Source organism: Pleurodeles waltl, chromosome 4_1 (genome assembly GCF_031143425.1).
Source record: "Pleurodeles waltl isolate 20211129_DDA chromosome 4_1, aPleWal1.hap1.20221129, whole genome shotgun sequence".
NCBI lineage: Eukaryota > Metazoa > Chordata > Amphibia > Caudata > Salamandridae > Pleurodeles > Pleurodeles waltl.
In genome coordinates, this window is record NC_090442.1 from 517,954,680 (window position 1) to 517,977,259 (window position 22,580).

At 41.3% G+C, this 22,580-nt stretch overlaps 1 protein-coding gene across 1 annotated transcript in view; it reads left to right on the top strand.

The window, feature by feature from the left end:
- Window positions 1-22,580, top strand: part of ADAMTS20 (ADAM metallopeptidase with thrombospondin type 1 motif 20) — a 1,292,194-nt gene that overhangs the window by 1,150,085 nt on the left and 119,529 nt on the right. Inside the window, exon 34 of the mRNA XM_069228834.1 lies at window positions 21,426-21,626. Coding sequence (XP_069084935.1) covers window positions 21,426-21,626 — 201 coding nt within the window. The remainder of the gene's footprint in view (window positions 1-21,425; window positions 21,627-22,580) is intronic.

The following is a 22,580-nucleotide window of genomic DNA, read 5'->3' on the forward strand; positions in this document are numbered from 1 at the left end:
TACAGGCCAGCAGCAGTCCTTTGCACTGCCAGTCAGTTTTGGAAGCTTCCGCTTTTCAATGGGCCCCAAAAATCCAGCAGTAGTGAGATTGTCACAAGTGCCTTTGTAAAGAACATGTCCTCATGTGATTTAGGCTCTGCCATCTCTTTAGCATTCATTGAAGTTGTGCTGCAAAGTAATAATATGTTCATGCAGCTCCATCAAGTGAGGGGTGAGCAATCCTTCAAATATGGCATATGTGATCCATACCAAGCATCTTTCCAATTTCAAATATAGAATGGTAGGTATAATATTTTCTCTTATGAGAAAAGCATCAAGTGAGGTAATTAGCAGTGCATAGTGAGGGCTTGAGCTATAGGTACCCTAGGGTACAAGGTATAGTTACCAGACGTTGTTTTGTAAATTTAATACATTATGTTGTTACTGTAATTCTCACCTAACTATAACGTTGTTTTAACCTTTTTTCAGTGAATGCCCACGTTTTTAAAAATGTAATGTAATATTTTGTTGTCATACGAAAAGCCAATCCCTTTGGCTATGCGCAGCGTGGCTTTGCTTCAGGATCTGGCCTGCATCCAACTGCGTGCAGGCAGCCAACCCTAAGCTGTGCATAGCCTTTGGTGGGAGTTGGCCCCAGGGCCTGCCCTACTGCCAGGCCCCTGTCCAACCCCCCCTCCTACCCCAGACAGTCAACCGGCATGCTGAGCACAGCCCACTCACTCTTCTAGTGCTTGGTGCACCTGAGAGAGCAGGAAATGGTTGCTCTCATGCAGTGTCAGCAACACCGTTAAAGTCTCCACCACATATCAGTATTCCCATGCATAGTCCATGCAGGAACAGTGTAACACTCGGAAGACCATTGGTGCAATATTGGGGGTATGAGGTCCTACCAGGGCCATCACTTCCCCATCCATTTACATTTGAGCCATAATTATCTGGCTTCCAATTACATCTAGTGGTCGATGCACAGAATTGAGACCCCTGGTCTAATTCCGATAAACAACACCTCACAAAAGCTGAGTAGTTTTGTGGCATACATGTCCCCTTCAACATCTCTCAGTCTTCCATCTCTCATCGCTGGGAATGTGTGTTTCCTTCACAATTACTATGTGGACTCCCTTTGTGTTTCAAGTATGTGTGAACTTTGTGTCGCTGGTGTGGCCATACCCCTAATGTTAAGGTGTACTTGGTACCCCAGGCCACACATAAAATCTAGAGAGACATCAGTTGTCAATAACAGAATCTGGTGTGTGGTATAAATATAGTTCAGCTTGTCAAATTAGCTCATTAAGCAATGTGAGAGATCATATCGATCCTTCTCCAGGTCAGGTGAAACAATTTCCCACCCATTGCAGCTCCAGCTTAGATCAACAGGATAACATACATGTCAGATACACCCTCTGAAATGGTGTAATTCCAAAGTTCTAACCTTGACTCAGAGTCATCTGTGTGCATTTAGCCTCGCCCCCACCATCCTTTTGTGATCCATGCTTTGTCCTCCTTATGCAATCCAGAACTGTTACTCTGTCTGCTGCCCTTGAGTCTCTGGTGGTTCCTTGGGTTCATGCATTGATTTTTCCTCCTGTGTGTCTGTCACTGACCTTAGTTACAGTGGTTACTGAGTCTGTCCAGCATGTTAACATTCTCTTATGTCCTGTCATTGACTGCTGTTGCTTCTGTGATGAAGTGAGAGAGTCCACTAGCCATTATTTAATTGTCACTAGAAACCAAATTATGTACTTCTGTCCCAGAATCTACAGTCACCATTTCACTTCCAAAACTTTGTTGCAAGAGCTCTAGACTGTAAGAGTGTAGTATGGGAATATAGGAACAACAGTATATTCAGGTATAATGGCTCCCATTGTGGTAAAGTCATGTCTTCTTATGCTGAAGTCAGTCTGAAAATGTGGTATTGGACATGCAACAAGTAATGAACTGTGATTCCATCAAATGCACATTTCTTAGCATGTGCTTCTGTTCTGTTAATGTGTCATGAAGTTATAATAAGCAAGATCATGCAAAACCACAGTCAGCAATTGATTAGTTTAAAAGTTATTTGAGTGATGTCATAAACATTATGACCAATCAATAACATAATTATATTGCTTTATTTATTTAAAGCATTTGGTATTAGGCTTCTTTATTTTAGGTTCTCAAACACATGAAGGCTAGAATCAATTTTGAGCTTGTTAAGTTAGCCTGTCTACCTTTGACACAATTGCTGCATGCTGTTATCTTTTGTGGACCTCGTGAAAGTGTCAATTCATCCGAACAATGACCTTGATAAACATCTAAATGAACATAAATCTGATGCTAATTGCTTGATGATAACTAGGTTTCAAGGTCAGACAGTAAATGCATAAAGTAAACATGCAGGCTGAATTGAGATACTTTTAATGTCATGCTGGTCGATACTGGTTATGACTTGAACTAACATACTGGTTCATATTTGTAATGTCTGGAACTAGGTGGAAAGCCACCAATGCAGGGTAAAGGTAAGTGGTGATTCCTATAAAAAAACATGAAGTGCCACCGATTTGGAGAGAGAAATTTCCCCCAATGCACAGACCCAGAAGCAGATCAAGAAGTGCACAGCACCAAATTCTACCTTAAATGTAGAAGTCTCTATCAAGACTCTGCAAAACATTCTGCTTTCACTGACTGGTGCCAGGATTGTGTTCTTGCACAGACACAATCTTCTTGCCCTTGTGTTCAAAATAGCTGGTAAGCTATTTCAAATAGAAAACAAATCATATTATCCCAGGCATGCACTCAACCTTTGAAACTCAATAAATGGGCCAATATATGTATATTCATCTGCTTGAACTAGCATAGCACCTAGAGTTAGCACAGGGAGGGTGCTAAGGGCTACACGTTGTGATGATACAGTTCCTCTCTGATGTTTTCAATGTTGATGAAAACTGTTGCCTGCTTTTAGTTGTTATCTTTTGTGATGTTACCAAACAATATTTCATGCAATAAATTCAGGAATTTTGAAATTATTTAAAAATAAATAAGTTGAAATGTATACTCTATTTCTAGCGATCTTTGAGTTTGTAACTCATTAATGAACGATTGTTCATAACTGTTACTAACCAAGAAAGCACCAACCCACATCAGCAAGTATGGTTAATGGGTTGTGTGGGAATACAATAACGTGGACTTTTATGCTCAAGCGCTGGTGCACTGAACTAAGTTTAGACACCCATTGGTGGGAAAGCCAAACCTTGTAAAACTAGGCCAGAGTCCTATTTACCCAGCACCACTTGTCTTGCTCTTTGCAAAAAGATGTCACAGTCAGTATTGTTTCAGCCTTGAAATTATTGGGTGGGGCCTAGCTCCTTGTCAAGGCTGAGGAACCGCTGCACTAAGTGCTTTATCAACTACAAGGACTTTAACAAGCCTGTAATTACCTTTATAAGCCAATCTTCCAGGAAGTGTTCCAAGGAAGAACTCTGGTGTTTTTCCTGGCACCCCACAATGAAGATTTAGTTCCTACTTGATCCTACCTTGACATTCTCTGGCTTGTATTCTGAAAATCGTGTCTTGTCCTAAACGTTTTGGACTTGTTAGTATAGTTCATCCTCTTCAAGGCATCTGTTCTCACGAGTTTTCCTTTGACAGCAACCATATCAATGTTCTGTACCATCACTGTCTTAACTTACTGTGTGGCCAGGAGGATACGATCACACTTGTCATTAGCTAAGTGCTGGATTCTGGGGTCAAGAATCGACTGATGCTCCTCGGAGGTGGCAGCACATCCATTGGAGATCTAGAAGGCCTGCTGGTTGGACAACAACCTCTACTTTAGTGGATCTGAGTTTTTCCATAGTTAGGACATCTCATGATTGGCTGCAAAGTCCCCCTGTAGTATAAATTGTGACTCACTCAATGGGGCGGCCAGTTGCAATACCCAGTGTCTATCCCTTCATTCTATGACAACACTCAGAAATACTGCCAAGCCCCACTCCTCTGGTGGCATGCACCATGCCCACTGAGCTATTCAAGGGACCACATTTATTACTTGTCCACCACTGAACCATGTATGCTTCCGAATGCTAGTGAACCGCAGATGCTTGTAAGCTTTCATACATTGTAACTGGTGAAGGCATTCTCTACTCTAAAGAAGCCCCCCACCCCAAGGAAATGCCTGTGGCAGTGTCCTTAACTGCTCCAAACCTAGTGAATGGTAGAGAACCTTTGGCACCTATACCAAGCACTTACCTATTTAGTGCACACAAGTTAAGGTGGGTCACACTATCAAAATTCAAGGAGGACTTGATCAACACTCTTTCACATAACAGGTAGTGCTGCGCTCTACTCCCACACCAGTTATACCAGCAGGGGTGTGGTATTGAGCAGACTCTGCAGTCCACACTGCTGGCAGATGGGTGAGAGAAAACTGACATTGGAATTCCACTCCACAGCAGTGTCACTGACTGTACAGGCCCCCAAACCGTGACAATGGTTGGCCTCCCTGACTTACCCCACAGGCTTAGCATCCTCTGGCACTGCCCACCACCAAGATTGCCACGGACAGTGGTTTAATTCACGATCAGTCATTCATATTCCAGTGAAACTGTACCTGAACCTTCCTGACTATAGGTTTCCAGTCTAGTCGGGTCCGAAACTATGGAAATGCAGCTAGCCATAGAGGAGGCTGGTACAATTTCAAAGTGTTGGGGCTTAACCACTAAAAGTGAAGCTAGTTCGCCTAACTATTCCTAAGCGGGGTCAAGGGGAATAGGCAAATTAGTGCATTTTATGCAACAGTATACACAAGAAATTGGCTTAAAAAGGCAATTCTTAAGGTATAGTTGTTAAATATTTCTGTTCGTCAAGACTCCATAATAAATACATTATTGCCCCAAGTAAAAAACATAAAAATACATTCACGACACATTTCAAACCAGGATATGTTTATTTGCTAGTATGCTTTTGTGGAACTTCCCTCAAAGTCCTGAGAGTTAAACTTGCGCTTTTCGAACAGATGGCTGTAGGCAGCTATAATTTACAAAATCCACTTGTGGTCAGAACAGATGGTTTGTTCTGCTAACTATATTGTTTGGCCTTGGTAATGTTTCTAATAATAAATTACAACTCTAGGTCGAGCTGAGGGACCGCTGCATTTGATAGGACTGCAAAACAATAATGAACATTTGTATAGGCTTGATTTTCTAGACAAGTGACCTCGACTTGCCTACTTCTGGGAGTCTGTCACTGTAAGCAATATGTGTAAGACATTTAAGAACCCATCCTGATAACACGGACAACTAAACAAGAACATAAGTTGTAATCATTTTTTGGAGGTGAATGAAAATTCGTCTGCCGGGCTGTCAATAAACTTTGTCAGAGTGAGAACGCCTGGTAGGCCACATAAGCACACATCACGCAGGGGATTCTGTGTCGCCATGTGCAACAAGTGACACCTTAAAACAGGTATATTAAAGAAATGAAGTATGAGTCCTGGCCCTCGTAGGGCCATAGTTGGCAGACGATGAGTAAGTATGAATATATGAAACAACAGTATTGTAGTCTAAGTCTTCTCTTTCAGAAGCGTTGATACCTCCCAAATGCCAACTTTCAGTTTTTCCTGTGTCTGTAGTAGTCTCAGAGCACTAAGGAATCAGTCTGACACACCCTGTCTCTCAGATGAGAAGTCACTGCAGAATGGTGTACCACATACAGGCATGAAGACATGTCTCCTGGCACACACCTATCACAGCACCCGGGCTTTTACAACAGCATACACCAGAAGGCACTGCTCGTTGGGCACTCATGTCATCATATGCACCGCACAGGCAATAATACCATTAATCTCGTAGCAGAATAACAGTCCCAAAAATGTGCCGCCACACATTCTGCATCGAATTCACTGTCAGCGTTCTGTTATTAGAGCAAAACGGTGACTTACTTAACTCTTACCGATTTCACCATTCTACATATGCTTCACTCCACTTTAGTCGAATACCCTCTGAAGCAAAATATCCCGCCATACCGTTTCCAAATGTTGCCTGCCAAATTGCCTGCGGTCTAGATATTGTCAGGTCACCATGACACCCTTGTCTGCAGCTCTACGATCAGGGTAGACAGGAGAAGGAACATCTCCTCACCTCCTGTGACCTAAGCATGGACGTAGAGTCCCGCCACATGCTGTAAATAAAATGTGGAAGTGTATACGACTTAACATCACTATCGGCCTCTTGAAGATTTAAGGAACTGTGTTTTGATAAACAATGCACAGGGTCGGGCTGGGGCAGAAAATAGGCCCGGGCATTAAAATAAAAGTGGCTCCGATTATTGAATTAGATGTTAAAAAAAAGTGACCCATGTTTGCAAATTCGGGCACTTTTGGACTTGTAAAGACACCCTTTATAGAGGCCCTACTCCAGGATTCTCGACCTTGCGGGGCCATGAAGAAGCACAGGTGAGCCATGAAGATGCAGGGGGGTAGCAGGTAAAAAGAAAAGAGGAGGCTTTTACATCTGCTGTTTTAGGCAATGGCATATATTTGCTTTTGAAAGTGTCTAAAAAGGCACCTCACCTAGTAATGTTGGGTCTCATGTAGTGAACCAATATCCGTGTCCTGTGCCCAATACCTAATCAGTACTGCAAGGAGCGGTATTTGGGACAGGACGTTTTGCAGACCATGCCTATTGTCCACTGGGCCCTGCTACAGGCCATTCCCATTGAGACCTGGAGGCAGGATACTGAGCACAAATACTGAGCACATGGCCTGAGCTCAAGCCATGATTTGTATCAGTGCCAAACACATAGACATGTCACACCATTATCACAATGTATAAGTAGTGAATTATTTAGTGCTATGGCACCAAACATAAGCATACATGTGAAAATCAATGTTTATCGAGTTTTGAGTCAAAATTATAATGTTCTTACTGCAGAGGGTTCAAAACACGTAATTCACAGGAATTGTTGCAAATCTACAAATTATTTATTTGTCATAAATTTTGGAATGTTGGAAATTAGGTCTTTATTTGGCAGTCAGTTTGCACCCTGCCCAAGTAGGGACCCTCAACCTCGTCAGGATAAGGGAGTCACACTCCTTAGAAAACCCCGCTCACCCCTTTAGTAGCTTGGCACAAGCAGTCAGGCTTATCTCAGAGGCAATGCTTAAGTATTTGTACCTGCACACAGTAACACAGTGAAAACACTACAAACAAACACCACACCAGTTTAGAAAAAATAGCCAGTATTTATCAAAGTACAACAAGACCAAAATGACAAAAATCCAATATACACAAGCAAAGATATGAATTTTAAAGGATTAAATCCCAACAAAGTGCTTAGAAACTCACTAGTTCCAACTGGGACATTGTGAAAGAGTCATTTCCAACAGTCCAGTGCCACTTAGGAGGGAGTGTGGCGCCAGTCATGGATTTGCATGAACCCCAGGTATAGTACCTTAGAAACAAGGAAGAGTCAAAGACGTGGCACGAAGCAGTGGAGGTGGCGCATCGCTGGACCCAGTGAGGCATCAGTTCCTTACTGCTACACAGGGGAAGTGAGGCATCGGTTCCTTACGGTGGCAGTGGAGGTGAGGTGCGGTGTGGCGTCAGTTCCATACAATATGGCATGTCAATGAGTCCAGCAGGTCAAGATGTGATGGGGTGATTTTGCAGGATCGCGGTCACACCACAGGGCCACAGATGCCGTGGTGGAGTCAGGTGTCACAGACGTTGGGGACACGGCACTCAGGACTTACAATGTTGTGGGACTTTAGAGACGTTGTGGCAGCGTAGGGCCTGTGGTGTCAGTTGCAGTTGTTGTACTTCAGCCAAGACCACAGCTTTGGGTGCAGGGAGTGTCACATGGACTCTCATTATCCTAATGAGGCAGCTGGATTCGGGCAGCAGTATCACCTGAATTGTGGGGAACTAAATCCAATCCCACTATGTGACAACTGTTGACCTAATCCATTTCCGCCCAAAAAGCATCACCTAATTTCTGCCCAAGAGCAGGGATGATCTGTGGCAACAGGGCGAATTACATAATGATTACTCAGGGAAATCTTGGTGTATCAGATCTCATCCTTTTCTCCCAGTTACATTAGTCTCACACATGCAAAGGGAAACAAAGGTAGAAAATTGTTCAATAGGATTTATTGAATCAGCTGCATCATAGATAAAATGGCATGTATTGCAATAATTAGAATGTTAGAAGCAAAATCGTGACAAGAAAAGTAAAACACAGGAGAAGCCCCACCATACTGTCACGATGCTTGTAATATATGTGGTTCCTACCTAAGATATTTGAGAGCACAGCATAATAAGCTCTAACCCGCCCTTCAGGACCCCCCGAGGAAGACATCATCCCCCATACCTGAGCAAGGTAGCCTGTTGTCTACAGAGACACCATCTCCATTTAGCCAGGGAACTGGTAGTGTTAGCAGGCAGATGTAACAAAGTCAGTCAGCATGCGGTTCTGGTCATCTGGCTGGAATCTCCCTCTAACGTGCATGGGACAGGGAAGTGTTTTTATATTAAAACAGCTGATCTTCTGGGAAAAGTGTCCCAAGTAAAGATGTGTGCATTTCTTTGAATGTTGGCGACACAGTGTACCACTTTGCCGGCAACCCTATCTTGCTGCAGCCTGGAGGAAAGCACAAAGTGAAAAGAATGTCTTGCTAAGAAATGCAATACTTTCCTAGGCAAAAGAACAACTAGATGAAGAAAATAAAAAAGCACCACGAAAGTGGCTGATTCTGAAAAATAAGATGAAGCATAATAAAATGTCAAAAGTCTAAAGGGCACAATCAGCAGTCCTAGTTGCTAAAATCCTGTGGCCAAAGCCAACGTTAAAATGGCTGTACAACAGCAGCTGTGCGCAGTCGGGCAGCGCGCCCGTTCTATAGTAGTCCGAAGTCAATGTGCCTTCCTTTTCTTGTTTTATGCCAGATTTAACTCCCAAGAGCCCAGGTACTGGAGTGGGCACCTCTTGGCAAGTCAGGGTCCTCAGCAAGAGAACCCAGGGACTAGCAGGTGAAGTCTTTGATGTCCCTGAGACTTCTTAACAGGAGGCAAGCTCAGTCCAACCCCTTGGAGAAACTTCACTAGAAGGATACACAGCAAAGTCCAGTCTTTGTCCTCTCCAAAGCAGAAGCAGCAACCGCAAGCCACCCCAGCAAAGCACACACAGCAGAGGGGCAGTACTCATCCTCACAGCTCTTCAACCCTTCTCCTTGGCAGTGTCTCCTCTTGATCCAGAAGTGTTCTAAAAGTCTGGGGTTTTGGTTCCAGTACTTATACTCATTCCCGCCTTTAACTTAGAAAAGGAAGTCTTTGTAGTGCACAAGACCCGCCTTTCCAGCCCTGGTTGCAGACACGCTCTAGGGGGACGGAGACAGTATTGTGTAAGGACAGGCACAGTCCTATTCAGGTGCAAGTGTCAGTTCCTCTTACCACTCTAGCCCATGAAGACCCATCAGGATATGCAGGGCACCTCAGCTCCCTTTGTGTGACTGTCTAGAGTGAATTCACAACAAGTCCAACTTTCATCCTGAGCCAGATGTGCATTCCACAGACAGGCTCAGTCACAGAATGGGTAAGCAAGAAATGTCCACTTTCTAAAAGTGACATTTTAAAACACACAAGTTAAAAAACACCTTCACTAAAAGATGTTTTTTAAAATTGTCCACAGACCACAAACTCCACATCTCTATCTGCTCCCAAGGGTAAATTACACTTAAAATATATTTCAAGTCAGTCCCCATGTTGGCCAACAGGAGGGGTAGGCCTTGCAATAGTGAAAACCATATTTGGCAGCATTTCACTATCAGGACGTAAAAAAAAAACAGTACATGTCCTACCTTTTAAATATACTGCATCCTGCCCAAGGGGCTACCTTGGGCCTACGTTATGGGTGCCTTACATGTACTCAAAGGGAAGGTTTGGGCCTGGCAAGTGGGTGCTCTTACCCAATTGATATTGCAGTTTAAACTGTGCACACAGACACTGCGATGGCAGGCCTGAGTCATGTTTACAGGGCTACTCGTGAGTGGTACAATCAGAGTTGCAGGCGCACTAGTAGCATTTTATTTACAAGCCCTAAGGTCACATGGTGCCCTGTACAAGGGACGTACTAGTAAGTCAAATATGCCAGTCATTGATAACCAATCACAATTACAACTTATACAGGGAACACTTGCAATTTAATGCTGATCAGCAGTGGTAAAGTGCCCTGAGTACCAAAAGCAGTAAAAACAAAATCCAGCACACAGTCAGAAATACAGGAGGCAGAGGCTAAAAGACAAGCGAAGCCACACCAAGTATGCCATATCTAACATGGAAATAATGCTAGCCCTGTGAATTTCAGATTTCTGTCAACAATAAGGATAGAAGGTCTTACAATATAGTGAAGCATACATCAGTGGGATGTAGTAGAGGTAAAAATGGCTTTTTCCTAATTTAAACACTAATATAAAAATACTTATAAAATAATACATATTAGAGTCCAGCTGACATTTACAAACCACTCTTCCTTATGATTGATTATCATGTCACAGGAACCCCACTTTGGCGTTATGAAACTAGGAGTGTAAAAATTATAAACTTTGCACATGTTTCTCATGTACTGTCTCACTGCACATCTGTTGCAGGAAGTTATACTCTGCTCTCACTCATGAAGAGTGACAGCAGGGAAGCATAACAACCAGCATCAAACAAGATGAATAGTTCCCCTTCCCAACTGTCAATTTCTGTCCTGTGACTATTAGCATATGTGGAAAGAAAGGTAAATTGCTATTTGAAACTGTTAAGAAATGGCTGTCACACAGTGGCTAATGACACTGAGTAGCAGAAGAAATGTTAACACTGATGCACAGGGCACTTTTTTGATTCTGCTGTCTATATAAAACATTTGTAACCTGAAGATTAAAAAAATATTAAAATCCCTAAACTTCACACGCTGCTGAATGGGAGCAAAGTACACAGTTCCCTATCATTTAGCCTGCGTACATACAGCCAAATAGATATTATAGTGTCTCAAGAACACAATAGAGCCACTAAAGTTAATATTAGTTACCCTTTCCATAGAAAATTCAAAATCTATTTTTCTTAATACATTTTTGAAATCATTGAGTAAAATTCACAACATTTTGAATAACCTGCTTGCGTGTACCTATGTCAGCACATACTGGATTACTAGATTTTGGTAACCTCGGATAAAGGATTTCATAGTTTGAAATTCAGTTTTTTAAAGTCCATTTTTGGGCAGTATTACATGGGTGCCATATCTGTCTGACTTTTCTTCCTTGAAGTGTGGAGTGCCACACGGGACTTCAGTAGGCCCTCTTTTATTTAGTACATACATTGTCTCACTGAAGACACAGATCAGGTTGTTTTGCATAATATTTTATGCATTTGCAGAAAACCCAAAAATCTTGGTGATACTAGATGACTCTTTGGGCAAGCCTTTCCCTTTCTCCCTAGCATGTCTAATAGCAGTTGCAAACTGGATGTCAGCTACCCCATTAAAATGGAACTCTGACAAAAATGGAGTGGCTCGTCACAGGGGAACTTCCTACCCTCTCTATCTAGACCACTGCTTGAAGACTCCCAACACACTGGCTTGCACCCACACTGGTGAAGTCAGAAACCTAGGCATTGTATATGATTCAGGTTTATTTTTTTACTCCTTAAAGTAATAACCTGTAGCTGTTTTGTCATCTAGAGAAAGATGATAAACATTTTTCCATGTCTCTATATTAATGCAAAAAGCCTTGGAATTCAAGGAACTATCTAAACAGCTGGGTTACATTATGGAAATTTCATTGCATGTGTCTATGTATGTGGTAATTGTATGGCGCTGAGCCAGCAAATAAGACAGCAGAGCACTGTACAGGATCAAAGGCAAGAATAATGTCAACAAGTAATAGGAGAGGTTGCTGGTTATCAGATTGTTGTTGCATTGTGAGCGTATCTTTAACTACGTTATAAACTAGAGCAGCATACTGCCATTGTTCACCATCATTTGTGGGCTTTGACTAACTTTCTGTGCAGCTTTCAGTTGCACAACCATAATATTCTACTTCAACTTTTTCTGCTTGAATTCCAGTTCATTACTGCAGTATTTTACATACCACAGAATCTCGTCAATTGGTTTGTACTGCATATAAATCAAGTGCTGCTGAATTATTTCACTTATGTCTGGTTTCAATCCTTGCACGAATCTGAACACAAAATGACCTATATCTTTAGCTTCTATTGTCTCTGTACCACTGAAATGTTTGAAAGCCTGCAACAATCTCTCATAATTGGCATGAATCGGTTCCTGTGCTTCCTGTGTCATCCTTTCAATCCTCAGCCAATCAATATCTTTCAGAGACACTTTGTTTTTTGAAAACTCAATCAACTTGAAATACTTTTTCATCACTTCTCAGGTGGTGCACCCTTTACAGGATCTCTTGAGGGATCACTGTCTGGCCTATCAACTGAAACTTTACATTCAGTCCGCAAATCAATCAGAACCACAATGTCAAACAATGTGTCCAAATCCTACCACAGGCATTTTGAAAACTTCACACATCTTTCTGTCTGCTTGCGCCATTCCACAGGCTTCTCCTTCAGTCTTTCGTAATCATTTGTGAATGATAGAATATCACTCCTACTCCAGGGTACATAAACATAACCTCCACCTGGTATTTTCTCATGGGTAGAATATTTACATTGTCCACGGCTTGATTTGCTCCTGCCAGAGGTATATTTGACTTTACTTTCCCTTTATCTCTTTTCTTCACCCATCTAACTTCCCACTTATCTATAGCTCCCCATTTCTGAATGAATGCAATTGATTTCGTTATGTGCAATTTCTTTCCTGGGTATCTCATGTTAGATATATCTTTTGTGCTAAACTCTAATCTATAACTTTTCTTCAAGGGCTTTGGTTTCTCCAATTCCACATCATGTTTCTCAGCTACTTCAGCTAATCTTTCATAAGTCTGTCCTGCACGTTGTGTATTGTCTTTGCACATGAACTGCAGTTCATCTTCTGTGTAAGTTTCCAATTGGGCTGTGTCTAACATTCCTAATATCATTTAATTCAATTCCAATTTCAGTCTGAGCACATTCACTGATCTATCTCTCTGTTCTCTCATTGCAATTTGTTATACCTGCTGCACCTTTGAAACTCAAACTATTTATCCAGTCATTTAGCTGTTGTGGAGTGAAACCTCTCAAGTTCACATTATTATTCTGCAATACTTCTGCTCTTGAAGTTCCTACAGCCTGCCGACTCGAGAAATTACAATTTAACATGTTCTTTGGTGGGTTAAATAGTACTCCTCATTGTAGAGTTGTCGTAGTATGGACTCTTGCTCTAGGCAAGGCTGCTTGTTAAAGGATGACAGTACTTTTGTTTGCAGTCGACTACGTCTTTCCTACAACAAGTCGCAACTGTTGTCCCAATCTTACCGGCTCACTAGCAGCACCTCACCAGAAACACAATAGTAAAAGGTGATTTGTGGCAGCCTTTACGCATGGACTCGAGAGTAAGACATCTCAGGGAGTGTCGTGGTTAAACGGAGATTACCCCTTTCTCACAGATATATCATTTCTCATACAAACACAGGCAATGACAAAGATGCAGTAAAGTTTCAATAGTTTTTATTAAAAAAACTGCAATTTGCGATAAGTTGCATGGGCTGCAATGATTAGGATAATGAATAATGCAAGAAACAGAATTGTGAAGACGAGAGTCATTATTACAAAGACCCCCACCGTCTTGCAATGCACAGAAAAGACATACAAGATGTAATATGCCCTAATACCCTAATGTGAAAGGCCTAACCTCCTACCTAAAGGAGAGCTGGGTTTGTTAAACCTAATCTGCCAATGCCATGTCCATGAGAGGAGCCCCCAACCCTCGTTACCTTGGAATGAGGTCTCTATCTCAGACTCCACAGGGACACGAAGACTGGGTCAGCGTCAAGACGACTGCAGCATCGATATCAGCGATGGTGGCGATGCCCTCTGGTCGGAATCCCTCTGATTATCTGTCTAAAGTGTGACATATTTTACAGATCTTCAAGGACCCCTGACGTAGGTGTGTTCCCAAACAATAGATAACAGACATGCTTGGGACGGCAATTAATATAAACAATCCCTCGAAAGTATAGAGAGGGAAAATCCCTAAGTGTGAACACCTACTGTTTGTTTGTCTTTGGTGCTTAATCTTGCCGCCTTAGCACGGTGACACTGATAATGTAACTCATAACAAGTGGCCTAACTATAAACAAGGCCGCCATTTTAGAAGAAATAAATAATTAAATGTGCTAAGACAGAGCAAGCTAAGTAGGTTAAAAGTCACTAGGTGATGGGGGCACGAGTCTGCAAGCCAAATGCTAAGTTAACTCCTGTTATCCCATTAAAACGAAGAAGGATTCACTACAAAGTGTTGCAATTAACATTTGGGATCTGCTGTGGTCTAGGCACAAAATAGGTTGAAACTGTCTAAGGAAACCTCGTCTCCGGGGTAAATCCTGTCTGACTTGTCATTAAATTTGGATCTGCAATTTTTGTAGAAGTTAATAGCCTCACAAGAGAACCTGTTCTCTCCATCTCTGATTTGTTAGAATATACTGATCTCTGCATACCAAATTGTTGACTTCCCAGTGGATGTAACTGGGTTATCAGGAACTGCCAGAACATTTAATGAATGTGCATTGCTTCCAGGCATACCTGGAGTATACAAGGGAACAATGGGACCTATAGTACCTGGCCCAATATGATTTGCCTCATTCTGAGGATTTGTCTTTCCTATACTCTGTCCTTTTTGGGATGGCAAAACATTTGGCATTGACTGACCTGAACAACACATTTGCACAGGTTGATTTTGAACAAAATTTGACACAGGCTGATCTACATAAGGTGTCTGCACCACAATCTGATTCACAATAGGGCTTCGTACAGGCTGAACTGTGTTAAAACTCTGAGCTGGTTGATTCACTTTGGGACTTTGTGTCACTGAATTTGCAGGTTTATCTGGTACTATCTGATTCAGGGTTTGTGCAACTGGATCAGTAGGTACATTCTGCGTTACATTTTGTGAAGCTTCACATCTTGCGCCTACCTTAACTGAATAGTACAGAGGCAGATGATTCTTAACTCATCATCTGAATCACTCTCCTATGTCACTGTCTTTTTAGTCTCAGTATCTGTTGTCTGCTCTGCTTTTCCTGTCTTTTTCTTGGGTTTAGTCCTTGCTCCATCTTCACTAGAAATATCTGGAAACATTCTGATTCCCTCAATTATATCTGCTTTCCAAGTTTTTTGTTCTGCATCCCATCTTGACTCGACAATTGTCTTTATTGCTTTCTGCATTCAGTTCTCCTATTTTGTTGTCATCTTCTGACATGCTATGCTTTTCCAAATACTAAGTGCTTCAAATTGTGCTAGTCTCTGAGGCAGTTTCTTCTCATAAAGCACTTGTCTTAGAATTTTTAGAATTTTCAGTTTTCCTGTTCAAAATTGTTCAAGTCATAAACATGCATGAAATCCTTTTTGGGACGATGAATAATGACCTGGAATAACTTTGGGTGGGGCCTCTACACCTTCCCTAACTGGAAACAACACATCTCCTTTTAATGCACTCTTTAATGCTTAAAAAATGTAATTTTTATTCAAATTCAAGAAGTCACAATAACTTTTCCTCCAAGTCAGGAAGTAACTTCAATCCAAAAATCCTTATTTCTTGAAGTTCTCAACCAATAGCAATGTAGCACTGTCCACCAATACCAGCGTAGCTTCACACCAACTGACCTATACCTGCGCTGCCCACAATGACTCCACACAATCACTTCTTGCAGCAATGCAGTCACTTCACAATTGTCTCTCACACAATCGCTTATACACACCTTATGGAAAACATTGTGAGCAAAAACCAAAAACCTCTCTACTTACTACAGGATAGGAACTCAAACACTTCAAAGCTGTACGAGATATGCTTTCGGGCTGTAGCTTTCACAATTACACAATGAGTGCCACTTGACCAGCAATTCTCACTCCGGTTGGTACAGGTCCTCCATGTGTGCTCAGGATTCATGTAATACCAACCAAAAACCACACTCATTCAAAGAAAACTATTGGCACTGTCAATGATGTCTCATGACAAGCACCTCACTGCAGACAATTAATTAACCAAGTGTCTTTTATACTTGTGCATTATCCCGAAAACGGATCCATCAACAATAACAACGGCAGACATTTTTTAGCAACAAGAACCACAATCAAACGAGTATGACAACTCTACAAAACACTTCACAACATCACATTTTGCTGCAATTTTCAGGCCAAAAGCAATGGAAGCGCAAAACCCTAATAATACTCACACATCCATCTCTCGCAGGAATGATGGAAATTCATCAGTATTCAGAAGGGATGATGGGATGGAACTTGGGATAGGGAAAATTTGGACTGGGCAATCATATGGGACCAATCCTATCTCCCTAACGCTATACTTAAATGGTTCTACCTCCTCGTGTGACCAGCCATTTCTCTGCTACCGGAGCTGCTGGAACATTTTCATCATTTGCAGGAATCATTGCCCGATGAAGTAAATGGATCCTTGGACCCAGCATAAGGGTGTGAAGAACCAAACAACAATTTATCATTACAAATCAAATACATTTCACAGTATGGCCAATGTGGCCGTACAAGGAAAACTCCAGTTGGTAATGAAGTTAAGGATTTTTATTACAAACTTAAGCTCAGAGTCATGTAGACAATTCTGAAGACAAACTTATAAAGATACAGAATCACCAAGGGTTGTGTTGTTGGCACATTAGCACATCCAAGAGCTTGATTACAGTAAGATGCTGTTGCTTGCAAAATTCAGACTAATTTGGGTATATTCATTACATCCTTGATTATCAGGTTTGCAATAACCAATGCATGTTAAATGTCTCACTTATTATCACCAATGCTTGTTGATTATGCACATTGAATTCCACCAACTCCAACTGTAACTGCTAAAGCGTGCTCTTCACAAAGTGATCTATATTGAACATTTACCACAATCAGGAGGATAATTGCTCATTTTCTCAACAAGCAACCAACTGCCTTTCCTTCTGCTCCAACTGTTACTGCCAAAACACGTGTTCTTCACAATGTGATCTATATTGAACACATGCCACAATCAGGAAGATAATTGCTCATTTCCTTAACAATCAACTGCCAAAAGCCACACATCCACATTTGAATATTTAAAGATGCTTGTGAGTCTGAAGCCTTGCTTGGCTTTGTACCTATTGCTCTGCCCACCTGTTTCCAGTCAAGTCAAGTTCTTTGTCCTCCAATCTGCCTCCAGTCGAGTTCCAGAGCAAATAAAGTTCCTTGTTCTCCAGCCTGCCTGCAGTCGAGTTCCAGTATTCCTCGTTCTCCGACCAGCTTCCAGTTGAGCTCCAGCGTTTCTCATCATACGGACAGTCTCCAGTCGAGTTCTGGTGATCCTCAACCTCCGGTCAGCTTCCTACGGAGTCCCAGCTCTCCTTTTCTGTCTTCTACAGATGATTCTGTATTTCCTGTAAAAAAAGAGAAAATAAAAAAGGGTATAAAATCCAGTTTTGGTTCTTCTGAAATTTTCACGCAAGTAACTTAATTTAAATGTGAAGAAAGATTATTCTGTTAAATTAAACAAAACAGAGCTCTGTCTTTTACATAATTTATGACAATAATAACTAGCATGGTTTATTGTTTGAGTGGAAATCCAAGATACCACTAAACAGACATTAAGGAAAGACTGATTTCCTGTAACAAGCGCTCCCCTGAGAATTAGGAGAATTATTCGCTTAAATGAAACAAAACAGAGCTCTGGCTTCTAAATAATTTATGACAATAGGAACTAGCGTGATTTATCGTTTGAGTGGGAATCCAAGATACTGCTAAACACACATTAAGGAAAGGCGTATATCCTGTAACTGGCGCTCCCCTGAGAATTAGGCGGTTGGGATTAGAGCAAGTTTATTAAAACTATTACTGGCAAGAGATTATGCCAGAACACAAAAAAGCCCTTTAGTCAAGTTGATTGTTTTTGAGTTTGGACATTACTTCAGAGACTCGAAAAATATTGTGATAAAAGGAAGTGACCTGTTCAGCCTTATAGAACTGTATGCACAATGGATCAACAATAAATTACATTATGCAATGTACAATAGTTTATGCAAGTTCAATATGTTAATGAAGTAATTATTTTGCAGCCCAGAATCCTAAAAACCAGGAACCCAGTATTTTGAGAAATCAGAAGTCCTGACCCCCAGCACGACACGCAGTCCAGGGTCCAGCAGTCTGATTCTGCAGTCCACGAAGCAAAGTTGGTATTTTATCTTTTTCTCTTCCCAAAACACCCTTTCCCTTGAGGACTTGCGAGAGTGCAATGTACTCTTCATCGCGGTCACGTTAGTCCTCACTGGTATTGGGGAATTGTCATCGTCTCATCAGAACGCCTGGAATTCAGGTAAGTGGCTCGCACAGACCTGGTTGATCAAGGTGACAAAATAAAGTTAAAGCCAACTAACATAAAGAGAACTAGGCACTCAACAAAGACAATACAGAACATCCTCAAAATAACCTGTGAATGGAAAACAAACATTTCTCCGATTTAGTAAACATCAAGGCAGTTCAAATGAATGTGGGCAGAGGACAAAAAGAAAAAAAAAATTTGAAAAAGGTAGTTTCAAGCATTAAGTCACTAAGTAAGAAAGGCAAAAAGTGAGTAAAAAGGGAAAGTGTCAGCATCTCAGAAGTCTGATCAAGAGTCTTCTTCTTTTGGTTAGGGAGATATCTCTAAGCCTCAGGAAGGCATTTCAAGAGTGCGGGCAGGGAGGACAGTACATCTCAGAATCCAAGGTGTTCAGCATGCAGCCAAGAATGGGAGGAAAAGTTCTGCAATTAGTCCAATTGCTCATCAATATTTTAAAGTTCATAAGGCAAAATGATTCATCATTTTATTGTCCCATCTGATGTTGAAGGGGCAACACCCAATAGAAATCGATCATGCAAATCCAACTTGAAACATTCACATGGTTTCCCAGGTTTGTCACAAGAATGGTGTCCATCGGTTCTCTTCCACGCAAAATTGAAACAAATGTTAATACTGTCAGTACACAGACTGGATGCTCCACATCCAAGGATGTTTTCTCACACTCTCTATGTGTGGACCAATAGACATCTATTACCAAGCTAGCCTTGTTATGGGAATGAAATCTGAAAGAAAGGAATACATGAACAAGATGAAATGAAATGTTCTGCACAATCACAAATACAGGGCCTAGCATGCCTCACTTAGGCTAATACAAATGAATTAAAACAGCACATTAATACATTCAAATAAAACATATTTTAATACAGAAACTATAAATTCAACATTAAAAAAGTCTTCATTAACATTCATGTCACAATAACGTTAAGACAAAATGACACTGTTATTACATTTCAGTCAGTGTGATGTAGAACTTAATTTCTCTATTTTTGTACACATATTTAAAACATTTATCATTAGAAATTCAATATTGTTTCAATACAGGCTAATAGTGTAGACTCTAAAATATAAGATAATGACATATTAATTCTTCAAACATATAATTTAATATTGATACCAGCTACGTTTCAGTGAGTATTCTAAGATGAATGCACACTAACATAGCTTTTTAGTGCATCACTCAACATTCAAACTATTAGCGCTTTATTTAACATAATGCATAAACTGTCACGTATAGATGATCACTGTGACATGAGGAACAATACTACATTTTCTGTTACATCACTATCTATAGCTTTCTTTAGTTCCAGGAACATTAACATAATAAAGTATCATCCTGTCTCTGTGCCTGGTTTCCAGGTGATCTATGTCAGTATCTCCTCTTCTACTCTCTGACTGAGTGGCATGTTGTCCATCTGTCTTTCCCATCGTGGAGGGCAAATCTGTTACAGTGCGCTCAGTGGTACAGTCTATCCTGAACAAACCAGCAGGATCCAAATACTATGTCTTCATCCCACCAAATCAGTTTTCCAAGCCAGCACCCTAGCTTTTAGTTTCTTGAGTCTTGCCCAGTCACAAGGGTACTGGTTAACCACTGGTGGTGGGCCAAAACACCTTTACAAGCTAACACTGTTTGTTTTTGCTGTTTGTCAATTATGTCTTCCAGTCCATCTTCTGTCACCACAGCAGCAGGTACATAAGCCCATCACCTGGTTGCCACAAGCACCCCATCTCTCCGACATGACCTCCCAGACGCTTGCTTTACTGAAGGAAGGGCTCACCATCCTGACTGCCTAGATTGGGCATTTTCTGCCTCTGCTTCACTGGCACTCATTTACAGATTTCTGTGTTCCGGCATCTTGGGCCTGTTCCTACATTTTCCACCTGACATCATCTCCATTGTCCACTAGGTCAAACCAACTCACTTACGAGTCTGGCTCTCCACACCTCTACAACACAAATTTCCCACACAGTCCATGACAGACTGCATCTATCTCTACACCAGGCTAGTTGAAGGATTTTTGAGGGAAGACCCACCATGCCTATGGTAGTGGAACCCATCAGGCACACCTCATTCATGCAGGCAGCAGACTGCCCCATTGTTACTTCTTCCTGGCTGATAATTGCTTACCTCTTTGCATTACATCGATCTCGTTCAATATTGGCACCACTGTGAAGACATTATTGATAAATGATTACCACGGGTTAATGGTGTTGTAGTGGGGGAGTGCCATGGAACTCAGTTTAAACCATCTTTTTTGGCATGTGACATCCCTGCCAACGAGCTATTTATTAATATTGTTGGATGTTTGAAAGGGTCATGGGTCATGAGAGCCAACGCTTCAAATGGGTCTTGATGTTCCTCTTCTCACTAAGCAATGGAAATATTAGCATATTGCACTCAGTGGATCTGCAGGTATGATCTGTGCCACACTGTGTATTATATTCAGTAGTTATAAATAAAGGTAGAAAACGATAACCTGAACACAACGTAGTAAACCCGAACAGTGAGATGTAATCACAGTAACTAGTATGTATGGTCTCGATAATTTGTATCAGCTCATTCCAGAATGGAATCTGTGTGACAATAAGCATTGTTTTCTCAGGTGGTTTAGACATGTATATATAGCTAATGCTGCTGTCTTATTGTCGTACTGATAGTATTTCTTTTAATATTAATTATAGCATCGCTGTATTGCCAGTAGTACTATTATCATTATTATTGCCATCATTATGATTAAGAATTATTATTATTACCACTGTTTAACAGCACGAGCGTCTTTTTACTCTCTATGCTAAATGTTAATCCTAATAGTTCTAAACAAGAAAATGAACTTTCTAACGATTACACAGGCAGGTGTTTTTAATGTATTGATGACAATGGTTGCAGTACTACCACTATTCACATTTATTTATTTGGATTATTATTTCAGTGTTCAGCTCCCTGCAGCTCTAGTTTACAGAGAAGAGTAACTCATTGCTTGGATGTGATGCCTAACCGAAACCATTACACCAAAGGACTTCGACCTGTATTTTTCAAAACATGTCCCGTTCGTCCTCTTGTATATATGCGTAAATGCAGACATAACGGGTGTCTGCACACATCTACGTGGAAAGTTGGCAAATGGAGCAAGGTTAGTATTCATGTGTAAATTCGACTCTGTAATCGTAAATCATGCTTTTATTATAATTTTGTAAGTGTAGCTGGGGATCTACATAATCATATAATGTTTATGTATGTTTGCATTTGACAGTTGTATATCATTAAATTGTTTTTGACTTGTCATAGAATCTTAATTGGATACTCCAGTCGCGGCTCATCAGAGGGAAAAGAAGTGGTGCGACATGGCACATGGCAGAGGGGTGAAAAAAAAATATAACAATATAAAAAAAAAAGTACCTTTCTCGCTGTGCCTTTCCAATCCGGTCCGGTCCTCCACGTCAGGCACAGGCTTCCAGCCTGTCCTGCATCTGATCCCTACGCTGCTTTCATGCTGCTGGCATCATGAAAACAGTGTTAGAATTGGACAGAGCACCCAGCCAGGGCGCTCAGAGGCAGAGTGAAAGTCTCTGCCTGCTCACTCGCACCTGCCAACACGGTGCTGGGTTTGAGAGAGCCTAGTTCGCATGCATGTTTGGCCAGCCTGTGCCGGACGGCCAAACATACATATGCACTGAGAGGGAGTGCCTCTGCACTCCTCCTCTGTCCCTGTCACACCTCATGGCCCCACCCCTTTAACAGTAAAACCATAATAAACATAGTTTACTGTGAAGGTTTTGCAGCTGCTGACAGGAGTGCGACACTCACCCCTGGTATACTCTTATGAAGTCAGTTGACACCACTACAGGTTTTGCAGGCTCTGGCGATGAAATACTAGCTTTTGACATAGACAACTAATGGAAAACTGACATGTTTTTCAGTTTCCAGAATCATGAATGTCACAGTAGATGGAGTAGATAAAAATGGGGTCTTGCAGATCCTGGGAAACATCACATGAAATGCCTCACCACCTCAGTAAACATTGAGTCAAAAAAACTGGAGAAAAAAAATTGGGATTGTCAACAGATCTAACTTATAAATGAAAGTA